Source organism: Acomys russatus, chromosome 16, assembly GCF_903995435.1.
Source record: "Acomys russatus chromosome 16, mAcoRus1.1, whole genome shotgun sequence".
Classification (NCBI taxonomy): domain Eukaryota; kingdom Metazoa; phylum Chordata; class Mammalia; order Rodentia; family Muridae; genus Acomys; species Acomys russatus.
In genome coordinates, this window is record NC_067152.1 from 30,355,942 (window position 1) to 30,374,229 (window position 18,288).

General features: G+C 52.0%; 1 protein-coding gene across 1 annotated transcript in view; it reads left to right on the plus strand.

Annotated features, from left to right (window-relative positions):
* The first annotated feature begins 3,622 nt into the window (after positions 1-3,622).
* The window catches only part of Crhr1 (corticotropin releasing hormone receptor 1), a 43,605-nt gene continuing 28,939 nt past the window's right edge, over positions 3,623-18,288 (plus strand). Inside the window, exon 1 of the mRNA XM_051158840.1 lies at positions 3,623-3,940. Within this exon, the coding sequence (XP_051014797.1) occupies positions 3,908-3,940 (33 nt within the window). The 5' untranslated portion in view covers positions 3,623-3,907. The remainder of the gene's footprint in view (positions 3,941-18,288) is intronic.

The following is an 18,288-nucleotide window of genomic DNA, read 5'->3' on the forward strand; positions in this document are numbered from 1 at the left end:
TAGCCTTGGCATCCCACAGTGACTGGCGTAGAGTTGCTGCTCATTAAATGTTTGTTGATGAAGTGGAGCAACTAACACTGTCTTGCAGTGTTCCTGGGATTTTAAAGACTGTCCTTTAAAAGGCCATTTTTTTTTTTTTCTGGATCCATCCTTGGGACTGGAACTATGGCAAGTATGATCTGTAGACTGATCTGAATCTGCCAACTGTGTTGCCAGGGTGTGACAAGGTAAGTGGAAAACAGAGAATAAGTGTCCAGACACAGCTTACTGGATCTTCTACCTTTTAAATTTTTATTTATTTATTTTATATGCACTGGCCTTTTGCCTGTATGTTGGATCCCCAGGAACTGGAGTTATAAAAAGTTGTGAACTGCCATGTGGGAGCTGAGGTTTGAACTCAGGTCCTCTTGAGAAGCAGCCAGGGTACTTACCAGCTGAGCCATCTCACCGGTCCCTATCATATCTTCTAGGTTTTCAATTGCACCTTTATTTAAAAAAGAAAGAAAGAAAGAAAACTTCGCTTCCTAGTTATTTATTCCCATTGTGTTTGCAATAGTGTCTGCTGTGACCAATTAGAAATTTAAAAATAGCTAGGGCCCTGAAGGAGCATGCCTACGATTCTAGCACTTGGGAGGCTGAGGTAAGGAGAGTGCTGTGAGTTGGAGGCCAGCCTGGGCTAGAGAGTGAGTTTCTAGGCCAGCCTGGGCTATGAAGACCCTGCTGTAATAAATAAATAGACAAGGCTCTTAAGTCAGAAGTTATCTGAAAGGCTCCAGACCTGCATGATGGGAGTGTCTGCCACCATACAGGCTCTGTCTCTGGGTCTGTCTGTCTGTCTGTCTGTCTCTCTCTCTCTCTCTCTTTCACACACACACACACACACACACACACACACACACCACAGTCGCTATTGTCTTTACATCTCTCTGATAGCTGGAAGGAAGGTTGAGTGAATGCCTTTTATTTGTGTTTGGGTGATCTGTGCTGCTCCTTGATTTGGAAGTGTTACCGCCTGCAAGCTGATTCCCTGCTGAATAAGAGGGCAAAGGAGGGAGCAATGGCAAGAATGTGGGAAGGCTCAGGCTGGGGGGAAAGAAGGCTCGAATGGGACCAAGCAGGTCCAAAGCAGGGTGCGGTGAGGCTGCCCAGGAGACTGCTGTGAGCTGCGGTGTCTTCCTTAGCAGAGCGGAGAGCCAAGCCTTTGAAAGTAAAATGTGGCAGTGTCCAAACACAAGGGGATACTGAGAACTGTTGAACCGCAGCTCTCAGAACAAGTGGGATCCTGGCATGGAACCCAAGCCCCAATCCCAGCCTGGGGTCCTGATGGAGGTTGGGTCAGGGAATGACACAGCCAGGGCAAGCTGGACTGGCTAGAGACTCTTTGGGGAGTAGGGATTCACAGGCACAAAGCCAGAAGAGCCAGAGCTGATTTCTGTAAGCTAATGGCATTAGCATATTTAAAGATCATGTCAAGGGGAGGAGGGCAAGCTCAGAGCCGAAATCTGCTTCTGTTTATTGAGCCCCGGGAAATCAGAATCCAGAGAAGGGCAGCCCTGAGGCTGTCCTTCCTCCAGGGACTCTGCTCCAAGGCCAGGGCTGAGATGTGGCCCTGGGGACCAGCTAGCCTCCCCTTCCCTCCCTCCTCCAATCTCTCAGTCCAGGGTTCCAGGGCCCTTCTCAAGAATCTACTTCCTGCCAAGAATTTCCTGGAAGAGCACCGGGTCCACTCTATCTTGATGATGACCATGAGAGGGACAATGTGCCAGGCACTGTGCCAAGCAGCCACTTCCTCTTCAACAACCCTAGGGGGTGGGCATTCCTGTTCCCATTTAAGAAGTGAAAATAAGCCGGGTGTGGTGGCGCACACCTTTAATCCCAGCACTCGGGAGGCAGAGGCAGGCGGATCACTGTGAGTTCGAGGCCAGCCTGGTCTACAAAGAGAGTCCAGGACAGCCAAGGCTACACAGAGAAACCCTGTCTCGAAAAACAACAGCAAAACAAAAACAAAAACAAAAGAAAGAAAGGAAGGAAAAAAGAAAAAAAAGAAGTGAAAATATTGAGGCCCATTAAATCATTGCCTAGAGCTGTTTGGAAGAGCCTAGACTCCAGCCCAGGCTGCCTGACTCCAGGACCAGTAGGCTGCCGGATCATTCTGCATTTCCGCATTTCCCTTCTGTTGGGCACAGTGGGGACAGCAAATTGGCAGTCTGGTTAGTTTGTCCATCTCTCTGGGATAACTGAAGTAAGTCACTGCCCTAAACCCGAAGGCGCAGGCCTCTCTGCCTTGCTGGAATGTGTATTCCTAGCCTCAGTTTCCTCACCAACAAACTATCACATGACCCACACCAACTCCTGCTCAAAAGTGGCTATCAGCTGGGCCCCTAGATGTGATGGATCTTGCTTAGTATGCTGAGAGCAGAGGATAAGGGGGGGGGGGGGGCGGGGAGAGGGCTTGCACAAAGTAGAGTCCATAGAAGCCAGGCCCAGCTGGATTTTAAAGTAGGCTGGTCCCAGCACCAGAAACTTGCCCCCCCCCGCCCCCCCCCCCCCCCCCCCCCCGTGCTTCGGAGTAGCCGCCATGGGCGCTGGAGACCCAGTTCTGAGGGATGAAGATGTCTCTACCTCCGAGAGACTCCTTTTTTAGCTCTCGCTCGGGAAGGAAAGGGAGAGAGGGGGAAAAACAGTCCATCTAAAGGCCCCCAGGCTGTTTTTCGGACTGAAGTGGAGTTAGAAAACTAACCAAGATGAAGACCCCAGATAAGGCCAGACAGCCTGGTCCAACCCCTAGAGATTGGCCAAGAGGGGGCGCTGTGGCCCACTTCACGCCTTCCCGGCTGCGTCCACAGTGTTCCGGCGCAGTGCGCGCCCTCTTTCCCCTCCTTATATTCCAGATGCCCAGCGGGAATCCTAAGTAGGGCCTGGACCAAACTGAGAGACGCTTAGTTTGGGGGGGGGGGGGCGGGGAGGAGGAGAATGAACGAAAGAACCACTTGAAAAAAGAAGGGCTCCTGCTGCAGAGCTTTGGTGTCTCAGCACACCCTGGGTGTGTCTAGGCCAAAGGCGGGGGCTGGGGTAGGGGGAAAGGTCGGGCCCGGGCTCCCCTCCCTGCTGAAGTGTGGCGGGGGCGGGAGTAGGGTGGCGGTGGACATCCTGGCTGGCTGCAAGGCGGGAACGACCCAAATGTAGTTCCCGGCTTCTTGTTTCCATGCAGGCTGAGCTTTGTGGAGATCGCCCTATTCTCCAGCTCCTACTAGCCTCCTAAAATTACCCCCGAGCCCCGCAAGTACCCCGAGACCCCGCAGGATCCCTTAGTCTCAACATCCAGCCTCACTAGAGGCTGGAAGAGAGAGGCTGCCTGCTCTCCAGCAGCCGCCTCCCGGATCCCCGGTTCTCCCCGAGCTGCAGCGAGCGCCACAGCTGCCTGCGCGCCCCGCGCACTGCCGCAAGCCAGTGTGTGGGGAAAGGAGATTCAGCAAGGGGAGCCGGCACAGGGCTGGACAACCGACCAAGGAGGCGGGAGGCAGCAGCCAGCAGAGGGGCGAGACGCGGAGGAGGGACCAGAGGAGAGAGGAGGGAGAAAGAGGAGGGGACGTAAGGCGAGGGGGGTGGGGAGCCCAGGCGAGTGGCAGGCGGACCATGGGGGAGGCGGCGGGGCCGCGCGGGCTCTAAGCAAGAGAAAGGTGGCCACGGGCCGGGCTGAGTCGGGAGAAGGCGACCAGACTTGCTCACGAAGGGCGAGCCAGAACCCGCCAGTGAGGCAGGGCAGGAGGGTGCGAAGCCAGGTACCAGGGCGCAGCGCAACGGCCCGGGAGACCCGCCGCCCACCGGAGACCGCAGCTGCCCGCTCTCGGCTGTGGGATGTCGGAGCGATCCAGGCATCCAGGACGCTGACGGAGCGAGCCTGAGGATGGGACGGCGCCCGCAGCTCCGGCTCGTGAAGGTAAGAGCGAACAGACCCGCGCGGCATCGGAGGCGCCCCGGGGTGGACGAGCACAGGACAGGCGTGGGTAGGGGTGCTGGGGGAGGGGAATCTGGAAACCCGGCGCGACCTAGGGGACTCGGGCACAGCCTGATGTCCTCTACCTGGACCTCTGAAGCTGAGCTTCGTAGACAGAGGGAGAACTCCAGTGGAAAAAGAAAGGGTGGTGGCGAAGCCGCTGCGGTGCCGGCGGAGGAGGGGGTCCGCCCACTCGAGAAGCCGGCTTTGCGCGAAGAATCGCTGCAGTCTTTGGGGCCCGAAGCGCCATCCCCTTCAGGCTCTGAATGTGGTTCCTGTCCCGACCAGACACCCTCCGAGCTGGCCCTGTCCCAGTCCAGGGCGCGCTTCCCTGCAGGTTCCTTTCCGTAGAAAGCCTCAGGTTCCGGAGGTAGATGTGGCCCGCGCATAGCGGCCCTTGATCCACGTAGCATCCCCGAGAGGCGACAGTGCCGCGCTCCCCAGTGTCCGGCCGGTCCTCCCGGGCGCCGCAGCCCCTGAGCGCAACGCTCTCCCTCCCCGCGCTCGCTCCTGCCGCCGGGGTGGGGAAGCAGTTCTGCCGCCAGGAGTTTCGGAAAGTCTCCAGTAGGCGTTTGCGATGCCTGCTGAATAAAGTTCGGGGGCGACCTGGGGCTGCGCGGGGGTGGACAGAGCCCGGGAAGGTGCTTCTCAACTCGGCCCGCAGCCTAGGGACAGGCGCCACTTTGCCAGTGCCAGTGCCGGAGCTCATAGGCTCGCCGTTGGGTGCTAGCACCCCAGGACCAGTGCCTGGGAAGGTGAGTGGGCCTGGACAACACCGCCTGGCCGCTGGGATTGTGGGTCTCCGGACTGCACAGGGCAGACTGGCACCTCCTGGCCCCAAACAGAAACACCGGGCTATCTGTGGCCAGAACATTCTTCAAAAGCGATTGCATTCAAAAGATTTAAGTGGATTTGGGAAGAGCAGTGCGAATTGACTGACTCTGATTTTTTTCCATCAGTTATTAAACAGACTGTACATTTACTTGCCTGAAAAGCGTTTGAGTTAAACCACCACGCTTCTAAAATGTGACTGATTGCTCTGCTCACCAGCGAATCGGGTTCCCCAAATACTCAAAAGGTTGTCTTCAAATCTGAGGGGGGGTCTCAATGAACCTAAGAGCTGGAGCCCGAGATTATTTCCTGGGCGACCAAAGTCTCACGCAAAAAAGGTAGGGAACCTCACAGAGGTTATACGGATAAGCATTTCTGGAGGTATTTTCCAAAGCTCCCTGTACACTGGGCCTTGATTTAAATTCACCGAGGGGTTAGAAAGCAATCTTTAAAGAGAATTTTAAAAATTGAGCTGCGGATATATTTTTCAAGTTTACATGCAAATCGATAAATGTCCTTTCTGAAGCCGTTCTCAGAATTGTGTGCAACGGCCTGTTTAGAATGTCCACATTTTCTTGAAAGGGTCTCTTTTTCTCTCGTTACTACTGGCTAGTGGGAGTTGGGGGGCCTGTCTCCCCTGGTACATTCAGCATGCGCTCAGGAATACCGGTTGAGGGCTAGGGTGTGGTATTGGTATGGTACCGACACATTTCCCAGTGTTAGTCTAGTTGCTCTAGAAAGTATCAAGTCACTTAGTTGTCACAGCAGCCTGAGAAGTAAGAATTGTATCCTAGGCAGGGCGAATCTAAGCTACTTGTTCAGGAAGGGGCGCCATGAGTGTGGCAGTCAGCGAGCCTGACGTTGCCCTTCATACCTGCTCATAGAATTCAAACCCAGGCACTCCCTCCCAAGGCTGCTTTGTCGGCTTCTGCCAGTAAACATTGTAGCCACTTTTTAAAACATTTTTTACATATACATTTATATTGTTACACATATACAATAAACTACCTACAGCTAGAAGAACCATGAGACAATCAGGAATTCTAGAAATGTTACATCCATAGTGTTTCGGCTATTTGTACTTGACAACCTTCATTCCAGCTGCTTAAAACTCACTCTCAATCCCTACCACCTGATAGCCTGAGAGCTTCCTCAGGTTGAACGTATTAATTGAGGGAACTTGGAGATCATGGGGAAAAAACAAAAACAAAAACAAACAAACAAACAAACACGGAAAACCAGCTCTCTTACTGATGACTGACAGGCAAGCCATGTTTGGAAACCGGTCACTCAGGAGCCTATAGTGTGGGTTTCATATTGAACTGAAGAACCTGCGTGTGTGTGTGTGTGTGTGTGTGTGTGTGTGTGTGTGTGTGTGGTGTTTATAAAGATACAGATGACACATGGCCCTTCCTCCTGTCACCCCCACTAGATGCTCTCTCTGGAGATAGATCTAGGTTCTGGCGACAGGTGATTCCTGATAGTGACTGTGAGGGGTGAAGTAGGCCCCCGTGAGTCCTTAAAAGACAGTGAGTGTCCAGGGAGGGCAGTTTCATTGCTGTTGTTATTGCCTATAGCAATTTAGAAGCATTAGGCAAAGTGTACAAACCAGAGGAAGAAATGACTGTGACATCACTCCTTCCACAGGGCTGTGACTAGTTTAACAATAAGCCCGACAGGTCCTGGCTTTAAGGACAGGTCTGGACATTGCTGTGACCATCAGGCAGCCCTCTCCCTTGCTCTGTCATAGCCCCAGCCTTGTCCCATGCCATTTCTGAGCCTTCAGAGGGAGATTGCTCTTTGCTGTGGAATGCCCATAAAGTGGCCATGTGTGGTCCTCTTCCACTGTTTCTTTGCTTAAATAACAATGCAGTCAAGTTGTCTAGAGGGGCTGGCAGGGATAGAAAACAAACAAACAAACAAAAAAAGTGAGCCAGGGTGGGACTATGTGGCTGTGAGGTCTGAAGTGGCCTGGCCACACATCTGAGGCAGAATAGGGAAGGGAGACCCGAAATTAGGGCAAATCGTGGGATTTGAATATCCAGCCTAGGGAGAAACCTGGCAGATCGGCCCCTTCTCAAAGCATGCACACATGAAGAAGCAAGCCACTGGGCCAGAGCGGAAGTAGAAGACCCATTTCTTACCCTTGCTGACATTTCATTCCGGGGTTGGGGTGGGGGTAAGGGGGGTCCGCGGGCAGCAGCAACCAGCAAAGATGAGCCTCACAAAAGGAGTTTAGGGGTCAAATGTGCCCTTTGGATCCACTGCTTTAGTGTTCAAATTCTTGCCAAGAGCCGGAGCACTGTTGGGGAAGTCAGGCCTCGATAGAGAGGGCAAGGCGGGAAAGGGGTAAGCCATTGCACGCACGCACGCACGCACGCAGTCAGCCAGCGAGCCTGACTTTGCCCTGAGCTCTGCATCCAGTGAGCTGTGTGATTTCAAGTGGGTCTCTGTGCCACCATTTCTTTGTCTGTGCCTGAGTGTGGAACTGACTCCCTTTACTCATTTGTCTCTCTCAAAGGTTCTCACGAGCTTCTTAGGGCTGCAGCCTTACCTGGGAAGAGCAGATTAAGCAAACTGAGTCCCTAGTCCTGCACCTGCTTCATTTGGGGACCTCACTGTTTGGGGACCAAGTGCCCTTCCCCGGGGCCTTAGTAGCCCTAGCTGTCATTTCTCCTTCACAGCACTGGCCTTGAGAATCCAGTGAATACAGTAGGAGTTTACCAGATAGATACCTGAGGGCTAAGATAAGGTGTGTTGCCCCCCCCCCTCGTTATTTGATGCAGTTGGGATAAAGGAATCCTTGTGTCACTTAAGAACAGAGGAGCCCGGGATAGAAAAGCAAAGCCACCTCAGATATGGAAAACACCAGAACCTCACCTTCCGCTACAGTGGTTATTACAGCAGGAACCGGTATATTTCAGCCCCGTGACTTGGAGCCTAAGCCGGGTGGAGCAACCAGGTAGGGGGTCTGGGAACCTTGAGCAAACCCCACAAGGTCCTGCCCTTCCTGCCTCCTTCTGGGTGATGGGGAGAGCCAAGGGTGCTGTCATTCATCTCAGATTCCACCCTGGGCCATTTCTGGGCTCTGTGGAAATGAGAGCCCATTGGGGATGGAAGGACAGGTGGAGATGTTGACTGCAGTTTCCTGGTCAAATGCTGAGTTGTTAATTATAAATGACCCCATCCTGTTAGAGGGCCCAGTCAGCAGAGACACTTACTTGCAAGCCATATACCGAGTCCTCTTAAGATGCTCATCGCCAGACATCTTGCTCTTGTGGAAGATGGGAACATCAGTGAAACAGATGTGGGCAGATGCCAACTCAGCCATGAGGCTCTGAGCAAGTAGGTTACCCCTCTGCATCTGTGTCTTCGTGGTTTAAAAGACAGATGGGAAAGATGGAGCTGGAGAGAGAGAGAGAGTGCGGTCAGCACAGTGCCTGCTGTGGGAGTGTAAGGACCTGAGTTTGGGTCCCTGGAATCCACAGATGAAAACTTGGACATGCAGAGGCCAGGTGGATGTCCGTGTCGGTGCTGTCACCAGATGCCGTGTGGGAGTCCATGGACCGTGCTCCTGCTGACTGTAAATGACATGGAAGCATCTTCTGTAAGGTATCAATGCCTGCAGACTAAGAGAGACATAGAAGGCTTCTGTGACAACCCCTCCCCTTCAAAAGTAACAGCCGAGACGGGAAGCCATCAAAGAGAAATCTTTAAAGTTGTGACAAGGATGCTGAAGTGTAGCTCTCCACAATAGATGGCTACTAGTGTCGGGGTAGGGTTGGGGAAGGACTCACTTTTTTTTCAGGGGCTGGCCACAGGGAGTTGGACCGTGTTCCAGTGGCTATATGGACAACACAAGCGGACTTGTTTCTTTCTTTCTTTCTTTCTTTAAAATATTTTTGGGGGAGCCACAAGAATGGGGGGACAAGGCCAGGCAGTGGTGGCACATGCCTTTAATCCCAGCAAGCAGGCGGGTCTCTGTGAGTTCGAGGCCAGCCTGGTCTACAAAGTGAGTCCAGGACTGCCAAGGCTACACAGAGAAACCCTGTCTCGAAAAACCAAATAAAAAGAATGGGGGGCACGGACCTTGGAGGACTGGGAAGTAAGGGTGATGGGAGGGGGAACTTAAGCATGCCAGCTTATGTTTGTAACATCAGCACGGGGTGGGGGTTTGGGCGGCTTCATACTAAGACAAGTGGATCCCTGAAACTCTTAGCCAGCCCAGCCCGGCCTGGTCCATGAGCGTCAGTTTCAGTGAAAGATGCTGTCTCATAAGGGAAAGATATCCAAAATTATCTCTATCCTACACACACACACACAAACACACACACACACACACACACACACATACACACACATACACACACATACACACACACATACACACACACATACATACACACACATACACACACACATACATACACACATACACACACACACATACACACACATACACACACATACACACACATACATACACACACACATACACACACATACACACACACATACACATACATACATACACACATACACACACATACACACACACATACACACACACATACACACACATACACACACACACACATACATACACACACATACACACACACATACACATACATACATACACACATACACACACATACACACACACACACACACACATACACACACACATACACACACACATACACACACATACACACACACATACACACACACATACACACACACACATACACACACACACACACATGAGCATGCATTGTCCACACTGAAAAGTACATGTATCACACGCACAACAGAACACACATACACGCTCTCCCCAAAATGGGGAAACAGGGTAGCCATGGCTTTCTGCCCTGTGTAGTGTGGGCTGAAACAATCCTAAAGTGTCTGGCATACGATCTGCCCTTAATCCGTATGAACTAGAGTGGTCCTGTAAAATATCCTACCAATGTCTCCATTATAAGAAAGGCCGTCAAAGTGGGGGGGGGTGTAGGGGGTGCAGATGGAGGCTGGGTATGTAGCTCATTTGGTAGAGTGTTTGCCTAGCATGCAGGAAGTCCTAAGCTTGACCCCCAGCACAGTATAAACCAGGCACCCGTGGCTCATGCATCTGTCATCCAGCACTCAGGTAATAACACAGGGATTAGAAGTTCTTGGTCATATTGGACTGTATAGTGAATTCGAGGCCAGCCTGGGCTACATGAAAGCCTATTTAAAAAAACAAAAGAAAAAAATAGAAGAGGAGGAGGGAGAGAAGGAGGAAGGAGGAGGAGAGGGAGGAAGAAACATTCCCAGTACTTTTCACTTTTCACTCCTCGGCCTGCTGCTGAGCTCAAGGTCAGAGGCCACACTGACCTGGGGAAACACTTGTCAGTAAGAGTATACACCTGCAGGAGGATGACACAACGTGATTAACTTTCGGGCAGGCAATTATTTTTTAAAACAACTCCTTGTGGAGTCTGTCAGGAAATAGACTCTTAACCGCTTATTTTAGAAACGGGAGCTGCTTCTGCAAAATTAAAAGGCAGGAAGGTGGGGAAAGAGGGACGCCTAGCCTCTCAGAATCTCATCTCCGATCTGGGTGGGAGTCCTCCCTTCTGCGTGAAGTAGGCATGTCGGAATTCTGCTCCAGGACACACACTGCCCCCGCTCTCGGAGCCACCTGTTGAGATGATGCCTCGGGTTTGGCGATGGTCCCCAAGAAAGGCAGCCCCTGGATCACGGGGGGAGGCCGTGGAAACAGGCAGCCCTGCCGCTGGTCTGCTGGGCCCAGTGAACAGCAACTACAGGAGCCCAGAGGTGGTCTGAGTGGTACTCACTCTCTCCAGCTGTCACCCTGACCTCTGGTCTGGTGGGGAGCCAGGGCACCTAGGTCAAAGTCCAGAAGAGAAACTGGCTGGGCAGGTCCGGCTGTTTCACTGCTATTGGCTAGGAAGGGCATTTTTCGAGCTGACTTTGGAGGCTTCGGTGTTTAGACTGCACGGGGGTACACGAGCTTTTGGCGTCTTTGGGCCACATTGGATGAAGAATCTGAGTCTGAGACATACAGTCAGTCCTGGAGGACCCCAGCCTACCACCCAAGAGTGTAATGTGGCCAAGGGGCCATGATGGGATTCCCTTGGAGGAGATACAAGGTGGCCACGAGGCATCTTAGGGGTCTTGGGTTGAGTCTTTAGGCACAGGAAGGTCAGGGCATTCAGGAAAACGAGGACAGCTTATTGGCCAAGGTCCTTGGCAAGTGTCCAGAACCAGAGACCTGAAAGACAGTCTGCCCAGGTAAACGGCCAGGACAGGAGCTGGCTGCGACAAGGACAAGAGTGTCATCTGACAGAGGGCAGACGTAGTCCTCTCCTTTGACATCTCTTGCTTTCGCAGCCCTCTTGGGTAGGGCTCAGTGGTCACCGGAAAGCCTTTTGTTGCTCAGTGTCTCCCTTCGACTAGGAGGGCCTTGCTGGTGGGCAGAGATGGGAGAAAGGAGGCCCAGACAACAGCAGAGATAGGAGGGTCTTTGGCCAGTGGGAAAGGATTGAGAAAGACGACACGTAGGGCGTGGTCCTTTCAGGACCAGACACTCCTGCACTGAAGGACCAGCCTTGCCCATAGCCTGCTCAAGGATAGCAGTTTTGTTATGATAGAGGAGGCAGTCTTCAAGACAGACAGTCTGGTAGAGAGAGACGTCACTGGCTAAAGGGGAGGAGAAGGAGTTTGTACATGAACATGAGGTCTGAGCAGGCATAAGAAGGATGATGGCATGCGTGTCTACTTTGGTCCTTTTGACCAAGACAGCATGTATCCTAATGCTGAGTGTTCGGTAGCACTCTGGGTTCCAGGGACTGGAGAGATGGCTCAGAGATTAAGGGCATTGACTGTTCTTCCAGAAGTCCTGAGTTCAAGTCCCAGAAACGACATAGTGGCTCACAACCATCTATAATGAGACTTGGTGCCCTCTTCTGGCATGCAGGTGTACATGCAGGCAGAGCACAGCACTGTATACATAATAAATTAAAAACAACAACAACAACAACACTCAGGGTTCCAGCCCTGGCCTGGGTCTCCTGGCATGTGCTAGGGTGGGGGTGGGGGTTTGGTCCACATGCAGACAGATGCATCTGCATCTTGAGAGCTTGTAGGGAAATACCACCAAGGGGAGGTCAGGGCCCAGGCTGAGGACATAAAAGAACAGAAGTCTTCTCTGAAACTGGGGTATCACAGAGCAGGGCTAGGGCACTTCTGTTCCCCAAGATGGAATCAGAGGTGTTCTGCTTCTTCTCGTGGCTAGGAAGGGGTAGCTAGGGAGGGCAGAAGCGGCTCACAACAGGGCCATTCCTACCTCCTCTAAATGGTCTTGTCCTGAGTGCAGGTCACAATTCCCTAGTTTCCTGTGGGTGGCAACGGAACAGCCTTGGGTCCTTTCTCTGTAGATAGCTGGGTCCCAGTGGTCTGATGTGAATGCCGCTGCCAGGCTATATGAGCCAGGGCAGGATTGGCAGGCTAATGTGCGCCCTGAGCAGCAGAGGGTCCCAAGGAAGGGGCACTATCCCCAATGCTGAAAGTGTACACATCCTGGGGTTAAAGTCAACTCTGTCACTTCCTGATTGGACGACCTTTGGGAAGCCACACCATCTCTCTAGGCTTTTGTACCCAATTTACCTGGACAGCAATGGGGATTAAAGTAGGAACTACTTGTGCAGTGAGCAGCCTGCACCCACTGCAGCTCAAAGCTGGGACCTGCTGCTATCGAGGGTGTCAGTCATCTTCCCTGTCCCTCCTCTCCATGCTGAGCTCGGCAGTCACCCAAACTGTCTGCTCCAAGAGGCCTTCCATAACGAACCAGCTGGAGCTCTGTCCTCCAGCTAGCCAGAGGGGAGAAAGACCAATGGGATTTTCCAGTGCTCTGCAGGCCGGCATGTGGTCCTGGCGGCACCCCGTGATTCACCTTGCCAGTCTGACAACACTGGCATTAGTCTAGACCTAGTTCAAGGAGATGAGTTTATTGACAACTTGCTTGGGTGTCGCAACAAGGACAAATTCCCATCCAAGTTTCTAAAGAGTCGCTCTGGATTTGTGCTCTCCTCACACTATGGACTGGTATTGAACCGTTTGCACTTGGCAAGCCTGCCCAAACAGGTCCTGAGCACCCTTCAAGTAGCGTTGCTCTGAGATACATCTGGGGGCTGTAGCCCCCACCCTTGGTTGCCGGAGTCATCGCACGTGCCCTCTGCACCTGTTCAGCCCCGCTGTAGGGACCCCAGTAAGAGAGCAGCGTCTCCCGTAGCAGAGGCTGTGGTGTGGAGCCTAGCAGGAAACCTTGTGGATTCTTCTGGCAGGAGAGGGCTGGTGTCATGTTCCTACCTACGCTGGCTTCTTCTTCTTCTTCTTCTTCTTCTTCTTCTTCTTCTTCTTCTTCTTCTTCTTCTTCTTCTTCTTTCTTCTTCTTCTCCTTCTCCTTCTTCTTCAGCAGCAGCAGCAGCAGCAGAAGCCCTAACTAAGACACTCATCAGCCTGTGTCTTGTCACTGGGGTAAGAGGAAGTCAAAGCACAGTCAGTGGGTTCCAGTGCCCCCGGAGAGGCCAAAGATGCTTTCCCTTTCCTAGTGGACTCATTTAAAGCTACCAGCACCCAGCCTTGTGCTGGTTCTGTCACTCGGCTGAGATTCAGTCTAGATAAAAAGAGACTAACTCCCGCATCCAGGACCCTGTTCTGCCAGGAGCTGGCCCTGCGCTGACTGCCCCTGAGCGTTAGCCACGCCAATAATCGGTCCTTCCTCATCTTTCTGGCCTTCTGCCACATACCACTCGGGAGGAGCTGGCTGGGTGGGGCCAAGTGGCCAGGTAGGATCTCAACCTGAGGCCATTGCCGTTGATAGGCAGAGAGCACCTAGGGCTTTTCCCTAGATGTGGAAGGCTTGTTGCTTGTATGATTTCCTTTTTCCCAAGGACCTCCATTGTCTCTCTTCCTCCTCCCAATGAGCAGACAGGTGAGTGCCTTCAGAAAAGGGCTGGCCAAGGCCACTATTACTGACGTTTGGTGATAGCAGTCCTGTTTGTTTGGGGTGTGTGTGTGTGTGTGTGTGTGTGTGTGTGTGCGCGCGCGCGCGTGCGCGTGTGTACATGTGCATATGGAAGCCAGAAGATAACCTTAAGTGTTACCTTGGGAACACCATCCACCTCCTTGGAGACAAACTCTGGACTCACCGATTAGGCTAGCCTGGCTGGCCATCAGTCCTTGGGGACATGAATGACTCCACCTCCCCAACACTGGGACTGCATGTGTGCCCCGCATCCAGCATCTATCTGGGGGTCCTGGAGACCAGATGAGCACTTTGTCATACAAGTAACCCCTGAGCCTGGGACAGTAGTTCTTTGCTGTGGGGACTGCCATGGACACTTGGATGTTTAGCACCTCTGGCCGCTAAGCGCCAGTCATCACTCTTCCTGCCAGTTGCTGCCAAGCGTCACCTGGAAAGTTCTGGGTTTGCCTAACTCATATTTACAGGTTGAGAGACATAGGACAAAGCCACTGCCTGTCCCATGATTATTCCTAACTTCTGCTCAGTGGGCCTTGGTCCAGCAGCAGCTAGCTCATGCTCCCAAGTGGCCTTGGCAGGCAGCTGCTTACCCAAAACATCCAGTTGCAAAAGCTCTAGACTTTTCTATAATAGACCCACTTGCTGGCTGCCAAACGGTCTCCTTCCTCCCCAGCCTCCTCAAATCGCTTCTGTAATGCTTCTCCTCCAAGGACATGCTTCTGGCCCTGTGTGGAGCCGTCTCCCTTTACACTTGTCTCAGTGCAGCTGATCAAGAGCCCCAAGGGCGGCGGGGTGGTGGGTGGAGGGTGAGGGGTGACGGAGGGGGCATGACACCTGCAGGCCTGATGCCTCCACAGCTGTCCTGACACCTGGCATCTGACTTCCGCCTCCTCGGGGGAAATTTCTCAGCATTCAAGGATCATACACAGCTTACTGCTTCCAGTTCTCCTGGATCGAGGAACGGGCTTAGAACCCAAGCCAGGCTTCCTGCATCTGTGGAAAAGCACACTAAGTTCTACCCAACTCATGCCTCCCACCCTGTACTTCCGCATTCTTACTACAGCACACTGCCCCTCTAGCCGTGACCTAGAGGTGTGGAGGGAAATGAGACCCACTTGGATGCATCGGGCTTATGGAAGGGGCTGGAGAACAGGCTGTGTTGCTAGGGCAAAGCCATGAGCAAGACTGTCTGTCTGTACACATTGGAGAGGTGGTAAGGGCTGCAACTTGGGATGGGTTGAGATTCCATGAGCCTTCGAATCCTAAAGCCCACCCCCAGTGATGCACTTCCTCCAACAAGGCCACACCTCTTAATCCCCCGTCAAGTAGCACCACCCTCCTTAATGACTAACCCGTTCAAATCTATGAGCCTGTGGGGGCCACCCTTCTATTCAAACCACCAGAGTGAGAAACTTCTAAGTCTGTTAATGGCCAAGTCTTCAGTGAAAGCAGGAGAGAAGAAAGCAGGAAGGGCGGCCAGAGGCCCGCATTGGACAAAGACATCCCTGGGGGAAAGGGGGTATCAGAGAGTGTGAGTCATACTGTCCTGGCTAGCTTATTGTCAATGTGACACCGAGTTAAGAGATTTCTGGAAGGGGGAATCTTAATGGAGAAAATGCCTCCATAAGATTGGCCTATAGGCGGCTAGAGAGATGGCTCAGAGGTTAAGAACACTACTGCTCTTCCAGAGGTCCTGAGTTCAATTCCCAGCAACCACATAGTGGCTCACAACCATCTATAATGTGATATGATGCCCTCTTCTGGCGTGCAGGTGTAATGCAGGCAGAGCAATGATGTATACATAATAAATAAATAAATCTTAAAAAAAAAAAAAAAAAAAGATTGGCCTATTGGCAAATTGTCTTGATAATGACTGATAGGTAAGGGCCCAAGGCTCCAGCCACTGAGGCTGAGCTGTATAAGAAAGCAGGATGAGGGCTGGAGAGATGGCTCAGCCATTAAAGGCTAAGCTCACAACCATAAATATAAGAAAGCAGGCTGAGCAGGCCGTGAGGAACAAGCCAGTAAGCATCGTTCCTCCGTGGCCCCTGCTCGAGTTCCTGCCTTGCACAGATATAAGATGAGATTAAACCCTTTCTTCTCCTGGTTGCTTTTGGTCATGCGTAGAAACACATTAGAACCCCTAGCTAAGACATGTACTTAGGGCAGTGAGTGCGGGACGGGCAGGTTCGGGACGGGTCTATTTGTTTCTTTTCTTCTTAATGTGACCAAATAACTGATGACAGCGACAACTGGAGGAGGAAGGGTTTGTCTTGGCTCAGGGCTCAGAGGAAAACAACACGTCACAGAGGAGAAAGCACAATGGCACAAGCACCGTGGACCACAGCCCTTAACCAAGAAGCAGAGAAGGGGGCTTGCCAGCAGTCAGACCTTTCTCCTTCCCCTCCCCCCTTTTAACTGTCAGACTTCAGGCCATGGGAGGATGCCACCCACATTCAGGGTGTAGTTTCCCTCCTCATTGATTAAGAGTTAACATCTCTCTGGAAATTCTCTCACACCAACATCCAAAGATGTGCTTCTTCCTTTTTGGGGATGGGGAAGGTTGATTTTTTTGAGACAGAGTTTCTCTGTGCAAGAGGTCTGGCTGTCCTGGGACTTGCTCTGTAGGCTAGACATTGTCATTGCAATCCCCTCCTTTCTTCTTCTTCTTCTTCTTCTTCTTCTTCTTCTTCTTCTTCTTCTTCTTCTTCTTTATTTATTTATTTATTATGTACACATATTTATTTACTTTTTATTATGTACATAGTATTCTGCCTGCACATACACCTTCAGGCCAGGAGAGGGCACCAGACCTCATTACAGATGGTTGTGAGCCTCCATGCGGTTGCTGGGAATTGAACTCAGGACCTCTGGAAGAGCAGTCAGTGCTCTTAACCTCTGAGCCATCTCTCCAGCTCTTCTTTGTATTTCCTAATCCAGTCAGGCCTAGCACGGAAATTAGCCATCATCCTGGGGAATGGAGATAGGTATCACTCCATGCACCCTCATTCTCAAGCCCAGCTAATGCACACCGAGGTGACACTCACCCCGCTTTTGTAGGTGGCCACAGCTCCTGGGAACAGAATTGGTAACGGAGAGTAATGGGCAGGAGACCAGGCAGGGGCACTTCTGTAGGGATAACTGAGCCAGGGAGGAAGCACCCAGCAGAGAGAAAGCCCATTGCTGCAAAGCTGCCCAGGCGCTTGGCCCCTCCCTTGTTATTCTGTAAGAGCTGAATGGGCATAGATGCTTCATTCCAACTCATCCCATTTACAGACGGGGTGAAAAAGGGGCTGGGAGAAGTTGAGTGGTTTTCTCAAGGTGACACAAGCAAGCTTGGTAAGTAAGATGTTCCACTGTAGAGTGGTCAGACCCCAGAGTCAGAGGTTAAATTTGGGCTTTCCTGAGAGTCTTGAAGCCAGAGCATATTCCTGCCTGGAGAGGAATGTCGGGAACAAATGTCTTGCTTATTTCACACTTGTAGAAACTTAGGCTGGGAGGGGTTGGGCAGCCACCGGTCCGCTGTCCCAGAACAGGTCTCAGCGAGCCTTTCTTGAGCTCAGCTCTCTGGAGTCCAAGGCAGGATGCTGTGCAGAAAGACAGAGCAAGAAAATGGTGGGAGAAGTCAGGAGGTCTCAAAAAGTCAAAGTGGAGCTGGCCACAGCAATCCTGTAACCCCAGCATGAGGAGGCTGAGGAAGGAGGGTTGTCATGAGTTCAAGGCCAGGCTAGGATACATAGTGAGTTTCTAGTCTAGAATTAGATCTTGTGCCAGAAAACCAAAGGAAGAAAAAGAAGTAAAGAAAGGGAGGAGGGAGGGAGGAAGGGAGAGAGGGAGGGAGGGAGGAAGAAGAAGGGTTGAAAGTCATTGTGGAAATTATCATAGGACCCTTTGGACCAAGGGGTAGAAAGAGAAAGGCAATCTGTTTTGTTCATTCATTCATTCCACATGTCTGGCAATTCATTGAGGGTATCATAATAGCCACAGACCCTACCCCAAGAGCTTATAGCCCCAGTAGACATACTTGGGTGCCTTCCAAGGCCATGTGTAAACCTCACTGCACAGTGAGAGAAGCTGGGGTGGGGCAGACCCTACCACGGCATCCCTTCATGGCAGCCCCACCATGAGGCCTCCATTAGGGGAGGCAGAGAAATGAGGCAGGAGCAAGGAGAGGAGAGGGCTCAGGGGAGCCCGGGACCCAGGGAGACAGTCTGGAGGTGGGGAACACCCAGGCGTGCACCCCCTTGAGTGTAGGCAGGAGATTTTCCCCTTCAGTTTTTTTTTCTTCTCTGTACAACAGCAATTTAAGCTAATTAAATGCAACAATACATTATTTCTTGTCTTCCTGGAACAATCTTTCACTGCTCACCCACTCTGAGGGGGAAACAGGCTCTTTGCCTGGAGATAGGGC